This window comes from Phoxinus phoxinus (assembly GCF_949152265.1).
Source record: "Phoxinus phoxinus genome assembly, chromosome: 1".
In the NCBI taxonomy this organism is placed as follows: Eukaryota; Metazoa; Chordata; class Actinopteri; order Cypriniformes; family Leuciscidae; genus Phoxinus; species Phoxinus phoxinus.
In genome coordinates, this window is record NC_136876.1 from 10,537,962 (window position 1) to 10,549,457 (window position 11,496).

Here is an 11,496-nt window from a genome sequence, read left to right on the forward strand (position 1 = left end):
GTACTGATGCCAGCGTTATTTAAACGCTCTTAATAATTCAGAACAGGTTGATTTAGCATCACAGGCAATCTGGACGTCTTTAGGGCGGAGCCCCGGTAATTAATCACAGGGTTGCCAACTCTGAAACACATGCTCTTAGGGTAGGCTACATTTACACAACAATGTACTAAAAACCGGAAAGATGTTTCTTTTTACAGACGACAACATTGTCAAAAAGATGCCCGTTCAGATGGATCCGCGAAAACAGCTAAAAACTGTTAAGTCCCGAAGAGACCTTCTTTAAGTGACTTAGGTCATTACTGTCATTTATACAACAGTCAGGTCCGGCCCGATAATTGATACATTTCTGATTGAACAATATGGGATTCCATGAGTGGGGATATAAGGGAACTTCATGGCAGAACATTTTTATTGGCTTGTATTCTATTGGTCTGTATGTGTACCTAGTTGAGGGGCCGTTGCAAGTTGTCCTTTGTGTACTTGTAGCACTGGTAGGTGTGCTAAATGTGTTGCTGGTGAGTTCTGATCCATTTGAAAATATTCACTCTGATTTATGTCAAGGCAGCTCAATGTGGCGATGGAAAGGTGGTATTACCAGTAGAAACAGTTTGCGACTACGCCACCCGGGGAATTTCGCCCCGGGAGATATGGACAACACTCAAATTATTATCATTAGGTCACTCAGGTTCACTTTCTCTAAATAAGGTAGGCAGAGACGTGGATATAGACAAAATGTACAAAAATTTTATTACAAATTTGATTTAAAACGGTAAGATACTCACATAAAAAGACTAACAACCAGGAGCCACACTGGCAAGGGGTTTGGGTTACCACACCACACTCAAATAGACAAAACACACATTTAACTAACCAAACACACACTTTTCTGTATCAATACACCTAATCACAAAGACACAGTAAAAAGACACAGACACAGCAAAGAAAAAAACACAACTAACAGGGCTGAGGTTAACCACGGGAGGAGGGATCACTAAATTAATTCACAGAACAACACTCACACCATCAAACAGCCTCATAGGTGTCACAGCAAACGTTCAAAGAAAACCCCACCACCAAAAGAGATCCTCCCTCCGTGGACCCCAGCACCTGAAAGAAACAAATCACAAAAATAATAATTAATCACAAATAGTATACAATTGTATGCAAAAAGGTAAACACTAACACATAAATAACTCGATCCCTACAATGGGCTCACTGGCAGATGGTTTGATGCTCTGGCTTTAACTGCTAACAAACGTGAGCCTCAGAAAGTCAATCACACGTAACATTAAATCAATAAATTGTCAATAAAACCAGACAGCAACGATCTTCATGCGTGGAGTGACACGATATTCTCAAACGGCAACAGGTTGTCTGGTAAACTGGAGCACCGCAGATAAATAGGCTCTCTTAATCTTGCAGCAAGAGGTTTCAGGGCTATAACAGCTGTTTATAGCACCAGCCGGACAAACAATTTGCCTGGACGAGAGGGAGAATCCTAAATCAGATACACAAAGACACTACTAAGATGCATGGCTCAACTGCTACATTTTCAGCTCGTAGTTAAAATTAAATACATCACAACGCTTACCGGAAAGGGACGATGGATCCACACAATGTGTTCGTTCACAAAAACTATTTGTGTGTTGGTCAGGCACTGATACTTAAAATCATGAAATCGGCGGTTCAGCTGGACTTCAGGAACACTGCACATAACTCAAAGCAATCAGCCGATCCCAAAACCCCCCTGAATAAAAACAACTAATACGCCTTCCACCAACAGTTAACACATACCTGAAAGTGAGCGCACAGACCAAGACGAGCCGAGGGAAACTAGAGAAGACAGGCTAAACACAACACCATACATTAGTCCCGTACGCACAAGAAACCAGAAAAACAACATTGCTATATGCTAACACACACTTACAGTCGCTGTAAACACGGAAGGAGGCGGAGTCGGACGTGACACATCCCAAGCTACAGCCAACCAGCTCTTAAATAGGGAGGGCTCCCTGCTGATAGGTGCTCACTGATGTCACTCATCTCATTCACTCGGTTACAATCCACCCCCAGCTTATGCACCGACGCCCCGGCGGTGGACCGAGAAAGAACTATGAACTGAGTCATCAGTTCCAAGGCCGGAACCAAGTAACAGCTGCACTACCTGATATACTGGACACTGTACCTAACCCCAATGGTCGTGGAAGGTGATGTACGTTAGAATGCTGCCCAGCAGTAGTCCTTCCAGTCCTCCTGACCACCACAGAACTGGCAGGGATGCTCATTACAGGCTGCCAGTTCACCTCCATCTCAAGACCCCCTTCCGCCCCCTGGGCTTCACCAGGTGGTATTTCCTCAACCTCTTGAGGGCCAGGAGGGGCACTACCCCCAGGTACCTGCCGACAGTCGACCTGCGGTGTTTCCGGCACCAGGACAAACAAATCTCCCTCATCTAACTCTTCCTCTCCATGAAGCTGTACAACTTCAACCACCGGATTATCGTGCAAGATGGGAGGGGGGTTCCGGCTAATCTGAGCTTTCAGCAAGGATCGGTGCACATGCTTTATTCTCCCCAAATCTGTGGTGGGGGCAATGGTATACACCACACCCTCCTCCTTAGGTGCCCTCAAGATTTGGTACACCACTGAGCTCCACAGGTCGTGGATTTTTTGTCTACCTCTCACACTATGATCACGGAGGTATACCAACTGACCCTCCTTCAGTGGTGCTTCTCGTACCTGCCGATCATGCCTGGCCTTCCGGCGATCTGCCGCGGCCCCCAAACGCTCACGAGCACCCTCAAAGGCCACCTGCAACCGATCCTGATGCTCCAGGACCCACCTATGCACGTTACCTCCCAGCGGTTGTTCAACCCTCCCAAGCAGGAAGTCAACTGGAAGTCTAGGCTCCTGCCCAAACATCAAGAAATAAGGTGACTCCCCTGTAGCTTGATGAGGGGTAGTGTTATAGGCGAAGAGTACCTGAGGAAGACAAGATGGCCAATCCCCCTTCTTTGCCACCGGCAGCGTGCGCAACAGGTTATGCAGGGTTCTGTTGAAACGTTCGCACTGGCCGTTTCCGGCCGGATGGTATGGTGTGGTGCGTGACTTTTCAACTCTATACAAGCAACAGAGCTGCTGAATGAGAGCCGACTCGAAATTACGGCCTTGGTCCGAATGGATCCGACCAGGCACGCCAAACTTGCAAAACCATTCGACTACCAGGACCTGGGCCACAGTCTCTGCTCGTTGGTCCTTGGTAGGTACAGCCAAGGTATACTTGGTAAAAATGTCGGTCATAACTAAAACATTCTCAATACCTGTACTTGAGGGCTCCAACAAAGTGAAATCTAAAGCTAAGATCTCATTTGGCCGTGCAGCTAACAAATGTCCCATGAAGCTAGCATGGGTGGGCTGGTCGCCTTTAGCACACTGACATCTCTCACACTCTTGGCACCAGCGGGCAATGTCAGCCGACATCCTTGGCCAATAACATCGCTGCTGTACCAGCTGGGCAGTGCGCTCCACCCCCTGGTGCCCGTGTTGTTGGTGAAGTTGAGTCAGTACTTCAGACTTCATGGCCGCCGGCAATAACACTTGGAGAACCTCCTCTCCACCATCCGGGCGAAACACCCGGCGATAAAGCACTCCCTCGTTCTCCACCAAGCGGTCCCATTGCCGAAGCAGGACCACAGCAGACCTGGAGAGTTTCTTACGCTCCTCAGAGCTAGGAGGTGACTTCCGCCTCCAGAACACTAAGAGCTCCCTAATGACTGAATCTGCCTTCTGCTGCGTAGACATATCACTGGTGGGACAGGGGAATGATTCAATTTGGTTCACCCGAGTCATCATCCCACCTTGGGCGGCTTGACACAACAACACTGGGACAGCTACACCCCGGCACAAATCCTGATCTCCCTCCACCAAGAAGTGTTGCCGTGACAAGGCATCAGCATTGCGGTTACTCTTACCTGATCTATATTTGAGCTCAAAGTCAAAAGCTGCCAGCTGAGCAGCCCAGCGCTGTTCCATGGCCCCTAACTTGGCAGAGGTCAGGTAGCTAAGAGGGTTATTATCAGTGTAGACCATACACCTATGCCCCAGCAGGTACTCCCGGAACTTTTCAGTCATGGCCCACTTGAGCGCAAGAAACTCCAGTTTCATAGAACTATAGTTAGATGTATTGCGCTCAGTGGGCCTAAGACCCCGGCTACCATAGGCAATGGGACGCACCTTGCCTTGCTGTTCCTGGGAGAGGACCGCCCCTAGTCCCCCATGGCTGGCGTCCACCTCCAGGATGAACGGAAGTGAAAAATCAGCATAGGCAAGTACTGGTGCGGTGGTAAGTTTTCTTTTTAACTCCTCAAAGCTACTCTGACACTCCGCAGACCAGGCATTATCAATACGCTTTGGCTGTCTTGAGTGCTTCGGATTCGCCAGCTCAGCCACCAACCTATGTAGGGGGGCAGCTAGCCTAGCGAACCCCTCCACAAACCGTCGGTAATAGCTAGCAAACCCTAAAAATGACCGCAACTCTGTCACACTGGTTGGAAGAGGCCACTGTGAAACCGCCTCAATCTTTCCTGGGTCTGTGGAGACCCCCTCTGACGAAATGACATGACCCAGGTACTTCACTTCCTGTTTGAAGAAGGCACATTTTGATAATTTGGCCTTCAAACCCTCCTTGTGTAGCCGGCTTAGCACTACCTCCATTCGAGCCAAGTGTTGATCAACTGACGAGGAAAACACCACAATGTCATCCAGGTAGAGGAGCAGAGACTGGCACTGTTGGTCCCCGAACATCCGTTCCATCAATCGTTGGAAGGTGCCGGGGGCATTGCACAATCCAAATGGCATCCTGTTCCATTCAAAGAGGCCAAACGGAGTGCAAAAGGCCGTCTTAGCCCGATCTGCCTCAGTAACAGGAACCTGATTGTACCCACTGGCAAGGTCCATGGTGGAAAACCAACGTGCCCCCGCCAGCGAGTCCAATGTTTCCTCAATCCGGGGTAGAGGAAAGGCATCCTTCCTGGTCTTAGAATTTAAATGACGGTAGTCTACGCACATGCGCAGACTACCGTCCTTCTTCTTGACCAGGACGATGGGTGAAGCATAAGGGCTGCAGCTTTCTCTAATTACCTGGGCGTCAAGCAGTTGGTTAATGTGCGCCTTCACAACCTCGTACTCAGAGGGAGGAACACGCCTGTACCGCTGCCGCACAGGGACATCATCCAGAAGAGGGATATCATGAGAAATGAGGTTGGAACATCCCAGATCTCCCTCATGCCTGGAAAACACAGTTAGATATTTTTCAAGGAGCGCCCTTACCTTATCTTGTTCTCCCACTGACAGGACAGATAAATCAATCGACTCAATCTGTTCTAGTATAGTGGGGGAAACCAGCACCGCTTGTGTATTCACTCTAGCCGAAACCACCTGAACCTCAGTGACCTCCGGAGGTAAGCTAACCACATAAACCCAGCTGACAGTACCTATGACCGTGCTAGCATATAATAGTACATCTACCGTGCCAACATTAACCACGGGCACATAAGCTGTACCGCGTTCCACTGGCACTAAGGAAGGAGATGCCAACAAACCTGCTGGAAGACCAGCATCTGGTGGCTCAAACAGCACTGTACCATTCGAGTACTGGGCCGAACAGGTCACAGCAACCAATTTCATGGTGCCGCCTGGGATGCGACACGCCCGACGTCCACGTACTTTGACCCGCCCCCCCTGATCCGAAACTGACTGAGAGTCAGCATAACAGCAATGTTGTAAGGCCTGGAAAACAGAACTAGGGGCTTGAGACACAACAGGTAAATCGAAAAGGCTCATGCCATGCTGTCCAAAGAGTTCCTGGTAGCAGCGGCTCAGGACATTCATTCCCAGAACGCCCGGAACCTGAGCACACAAACCGCCCGGAGGATCCTTGACCACCAGCACTCCGCACCCTAAGACCACTCGCCCGCAAAGTTCAACATCTAGTTCTAGATAGCCAATGTATGGAATTGAGAGGCCATTTGCGGCCCGGAGCTGTAACCAATGGCATGACCGAAGCTGTTCCTGACCCCAAGATTCAAAATTTCTCAAGAAACAACTCTCAGTGATGGTGGACACCATAGAGCCGGTGTCCACCAAACACGGCACCTTGACCCCACCCATACCCACGATAAGTTGGGGACATGTTGACATAAACCGAGACATAAAACCTGAACCAATCAAAACACCCGAGCCTGTCTCTCCCCCAACCAAGCTGTGGCCCTGTAGCTTGGCGGGCACTAGTTTCCCGACGCCTGTCTAGATGGTGACTGTGCGCTCCTCGTCAAAGAGGAATCTGCAAGTGCTGGGGGAAAACGAGGAGGTTGCCGCTCCCCCTCACAATCTCTGGCAAAATGACCCGGTTGTTGACACCGTCTACAAATAATCTGATTATGCCGGGATAGTTGCATTCGTGGTTGGGGGTTTTGAAATTGGGCTATGCTTTGAGTCAATTTATTTAATTGTTGTTGCTGTATTTTCAGCATCTCTCGTAATTCACTCAATTCAGATGTAGTTGAAACGGCATTACTCACTGTGTGCTGATGACCCTGCACTCCATACTGAATACCATACGCGGAAGGAACGGACTGGCTTCGACCACGTGTCCCCCCGGGCACCCCCTCACGTTCCCAGCGGATGGCTTCACCGCGAACGTCCAACAACGTTGCAGCGGGTTGGCGACGGACTAGTTGTTTTAATTCACGTCGAAGGGCACCATCCTTTACGTATTCTACGAATTGATCACGCAGCAAAATTTCCGCATTAGGCATGCCCTGAGGTGACTGGTTTTTTACTTTTTCCATGAGACTCATCAGAACTAGGGAGAACTCCAATAAGCTCTCCCCATCCTGTTGTCTCCTGGAAAAAAATGATTCCTGAAGAGCCACATATGATTTGGTACAGCCATACAAGTCACACAATGCCTGAATAATCTTTTTAGGATCCTCCCTCTCATCCCTCGACCGATAACGAATCTCTTCCCTTGCTTCGCCCTCCAAATGATCAACCAAGAAAAACGCCTGATCGATATTAGAGAGATGACGAAGCCGCATGCAGGCCTGGGCCTCCTCCACCCACTCATCGATAAAAATGCCAGACCTACCATTAAATTTTGGACACTTTCTGTCACGAGGAACAAAAACAAATCGCTCAGTAGCGCTGGAACCAGCTGGTTGAGGGAGGTCCCCGGCAGCATGCATGGAAGTACTAGATGAGCCAGGCTGTGGAGCCGGCGTTTGCTCCTGTCGCAATCTTTCATTGTCTGCCTTTAATTGAATTACTAACTCTCTTAACTCCCGTAGTTCATCATCCATGATTATAAATCACGCAAAGTCACTTACCAATACAAATATGAAACTCACGGGTCTACTTGTCACAACTCACGATGAAAACCCGCTGCTGTCTGGTTTCTGCAACAACAAAAAGACAACAAAAAACAAAATATCCCAAAACACTAAACAAACAATACCCACGTCCTTGCGCTACACAGTAGAGAACCCTGCCGACTACGCCAGATTGTGGCGATGGAAAGGTGGTATTACCAGTAGAAACAGTTTGCGACTACGCCACCCGGGGAATTTCGCCCCGGGAGATATGGACAACACTCAAATTATTATCATTAGGTCACTCAGGTTCACTTTCTCTAAATAAGGTAGGCAGAGACGTGGATATAGACAAAATGTACAAAAATTTTATTACAAATTTGATTTAAAACGGTAAGATACTCACATAAAAAGACTAACAACCAGGAGCCACACTGGCAAGGGGTTTGGGTTACCACACCACACTCAAATAGACAAAACACACATTTAACTAACCAAACACACACTTTTCTGTATCAATACACCTAATCACAAAGACACAGTAAAAAGACACAGACACAGCAAAGAAAAAAACACAACTAACAGGGCTGAGGTTAACCACGGGAGGAGGGATCACTAAATTAATTCACAGAACAACACTCACACCATCAAACAGCCTCATAGGTGTCACAGCAAACGTTCAAAGAAAACCCCACCACCAAAAGAGATCCTCCCTCCGTGGACCCCAGCACCTGAAAGAAACAAATCACAAAAATAATAATTAATCACAAATAGTATACAATTGTATGCAAAAAGGTAAACACTAACACATAAATAACTCGATCCCTACAATGGGCTCACTGGCAGATGGTTTGATGCTCTGGCTTTAACTGCTAACAAACGTGAGCCTCAGAAAGTCAATCACACGTAACATTAAATCAATAAATTGTCAATAAAACCAGACAGCAACGATCTTCATGCGTGGAGTGACACGATATTCTCAAACGGCAACAGGTTGTCTGGTAAACTGGAGCACCGCAGATAAATAGGCTCTCTTAATCTTGCAGCAAGAGGTTTCAGGGCTATAACAGCTGTTTATAGCACCAGCCGGACAAACAATTTGCCTGGACGAGAGGGAGAATCCTAAATCAGATACACAAAGACACTACTAAGATGCATGGCTCAACTGCTACATTTTCAGCTCGTAGTTAAAATTAAATACATCACAACGCTTACCGGAAAGGGACGATGGATCCACACAATGTGTTCGTTCACAAAAACTATTTGTGTGTTGGTCAGGCACTGATACTTAAAATCATGAAATCGGCGGTTCAGCTGGACTTCAGGAACACTGCACATAACTCAAAGCAATCAGCCGATCCCAAAACCCCCCTGAATAAAAACAACTAATACGCCTTCCACCAACAGTTAACACATACCTGAAAGTGAGCGCACAGACCAAGACGAGCCGAGGGAAACTAGAGAAGACAGGCTAAACACAACACCATACATTAGTCCCGTACGCACAAGAAACCAGAAAAACAACATTGCTATATGCTAACACACACTTACAGTCGCTGTAAACACGGAAGGAGGCGGAGTCGGACGTGACACATCCCAAGCTACAGCCAACCAGCTCTTAAATAGGGAGGGCTCCCTGCTGATAGGTGCTCACTGATGTCACTCATCTCATTCACTCGGTTACAATCAACAGCCACTGAGGGGACAGGCTAAAGAGAAAACTACACACAGATCCAGCCGTACAGGAGGACCTCCAAATAAAGAGGAGGATGGTGGACCTTCTGGAGGAGTCGGAGAGGCGTAACACAGAAAGGCTAGATAAACTGACAGAGAACATAGCCACCATTACCAACAGCATCCATGAGGGGTTTTCACTACTGAGGCATAATGTTCAAGCCGCAGCCTCATGTTAGTCCAATGGTTTTTGAAACCAGCCATTTTCCCTCCGCTATGGTAGACACTTTACTTCATTGTAATTCCATTGTTGGGGCAGATACATATATAAAAGTGGCAATATGTTGCCATTTGTTGTTCTTTAAGTTATTGTTGACTCAGTTATAAGAGGGCACACTGTGGCATGAGTTTAAGTTTGACATGACCCCTTATTTAATGTCTTCCAATTTATATATTTACATATGTAAGACTGATGAATCTGGGTGTTATGTGTCCTGTTGAGTATTCTACCTGTTTTGTTGCAATTTGTTTTTTACATGGTGATTATTGGAGGGTGCACTTTTTGACACTAAATGCAATGTTTATATTCGTCAAGCATGTTTATAGCAGATAAAATGCAATATGTTGTAAGCAACCAGGGATAAGCTTATTACAGATACTTGCATCGAAAAGTATGAAACCTGTATGCTGCCCATGTACAACCGATTGCAAACCGATTCAATAGTAGATACTGTACTATTAACATATTCTTTAATCAGGAAAGGCAGTAGCGGGTAGGCAGGATCACTCAAAAGGAAAATGGGTATCGCCTCCTCGTCATCCAGAATCTTCTTCTCCAGTGCAGGGATCTTTCCGGTCTTAAAATATGGATATAGCTTGGAATTGGTGAAGACATGCGTGTCATGAACAGTCCCTGGCCATTTTATGACATCATCCATAAATCTGCATTTGTAGTCACATACAGTTTGCACATACAGGGAATCTCTTCCCGTCCGGTTCAGGTAATCCATTGAGTTGACAGATGGCTGCTTTATTTCGATGTGGGTGCCATATACGACTCCTAAACACTGAGGCATACCATGAGCGTGTTCAAATGCGGACTCTAGCTCGTGGGCTTTGGGCACAGTGAGAGGCAGCGTTATGTATTTTGGACCTAGATGAACAGAGATGGCACTGCATGTTTGCCTGACAATAACAGAAACAGTCTGCCGTGAAAATATAAAGGCATTGGCATTTTTTGAAGTCTCCCCTCATCACTTAAAGGACAAGTTTGGTATTTTACACTTAAAGCCCTGCTTACAGATCGTATCTGATGAAATAGAACGGTTAAGATTAAAATTTGGACACATGCGAAATAAACCTAAAATTCTCGGGACAGGAGCATGTGTCCAAATTTTAATCTTAACCGTTCTATTTCATCAGATACGATCTGTAAACCGGGGTTTAAGTGTAAAATACCGAACTTGTCCTTTAAGCAGTACAGCGTGCACACCTAATTAAGAACTCCAACTGGTGATCTCATGTTGGTCTAGATTTAGTTGCGCTCTTATTTATTCTGTTAGTCACACCAGTGTGTGTGGATTTGGACTGACAGTCTTGAGCAAACCATGAGATTTTAGTTCTAACACACTCTTCTTTAAAATGGGTATTAAGGGTACTTAAATGAGGCTAATACTTGCATGTCTCACCCATTTGAATAAAACTGTCCCAATGCAATTTGAGACTCCAGTTAATGTTTGCTGATGTAAACAGAGACCTGGTTTATATCTGTGTTAGCATCATTTGGGATGACAGTTGTAGTTTTCAGGGGATGGCTCAAGGACCATTGTTGGGAGAGTGAGTTTGCTGAATTATTCATTAAATGTGAACAATTTGTTTGTCTGATTGGTCAAGACACTACATTAAAGAAAATAAAAAGATTTGTGTTTGATCCCTTTTATGTTGCGGCTTAAAACGAGCTGGCCATAACCATGATGAAATTTATAAGTATCATCGGCATAACAGTGGAAACTAGTTTCATGTTTACCAAGATGTATCAAATATATTGAAAATATAAGTGGGCCTAACACAGATCCTTGAGGCACTGTTGTTATCTTAGATTTTTCAGTTTAAATAGACAAAAATGGTAATGTCTGACAGGTATATCTAAACCACCTTAATGCCAGTCCCTGAATACATGTACTTTATTTTTGTAGTCGATCTAAGAGTATGTTATGATCCATAATGCCACGCTAAGATCAACTAGTATTGAGAGAGACTTGGTCAGAAGTCAGTCATTTGTAATTCTAATGAGCGCAGTTTCTGTGCAATGATGGGGCCTGAATCCAGATTGAAATCACAAATGAGCAGACATGACTTTAGTATTTTAGACATACATGGAAGATTTGAAATGGGTCTGTAATTTGCCAATTCATTTGGATCTAATTGTTTCTTAATGAGAGGCTTAATAACTGCCA

General features: G+C 46.0%; 1 protein-coding gene and 2 long non-coding RNA genes across 6 annotated transcripts; all 3 read right to left on the bottom strand.

Moving 5' to 3' along the window:
• Positions 1–899: 899 nt before the first annotated feature.
• LOC307000866 (uncharacterized protein) lies at positions 900–7,522 on the bottom strand. Of its 3 annotated transcripts, none has more exons than XM_079616787.1 (2): positions 5,139–6,349; positions 900–1,107 (listed from the first exon to the last, which is right to left on the bottom strand). In XM_079616787.1, exons 1-2 carry the CDS (start codon positions 6,207–6,209, stop codon positions 1,024–1,026), a joined length of 1,155 nt encoding a protein of 384 aa, XP_079472913.1. In that variant the 5' UTR covers positions 6,210–6,349; the 3' UTR covers positions 900–1,023. The 3 variants fall into 3 exon arrangements, 1 of the variants encoding a protein (XP_079472913.1); XR_013798105.1 differs by lacking the exon at positions 5,139–6,349 and adding an exon at positions 7,385–7,522 and having other exon boundaries at positions 975–1,107; XR_013798106.1 differs by lacking the exon at positions 5,139–6,349 and adding an exon at positions 1,206–1,335 and having other exon boundaries at positions 1,011–1,107.
• LOC307001135 lies at positions 1,361–1,922 on the bottom strand. Its single transcript, XR_013798171.1, has 3 exons — positions 1,795–1,922; positions 1,592–1,706; positions 1,361–1,498 (listed from the first exon to the last, which is right to left on the bottom strand). It is a non-coding gene; the product is annotated as an uncharacterized lncRNA (long non-coding RNA).
• An 828-nt stretch (positions 7,523–8,350) lies between the features above and the next one.
• On the bottom strand, positions 8,351–9,043 carry LOC307001138. Of its 2 annotated transcripts, XR_013798173.1 has the most exons (4): positions 8,918–9,043; positions 8,785–8,837; positions 8,582–8,696; positions 8,351–8,488 (listed from the first exon to the last, which is right to left on the bottom strand). It is a non-coding gene; the product is annotated as an uncharacterized lncRNA (long non-coding RNA). The 2 variants fall into 2 exon arrangements; XR_013798174.1 differs by lacking the exon at positions 8,918–9,043 and having other exon boundaries at positions 8,785–8,912.
• Between the last annotated feature and the right edge of the window lie 2,453 nt (positions 9,044–11,496).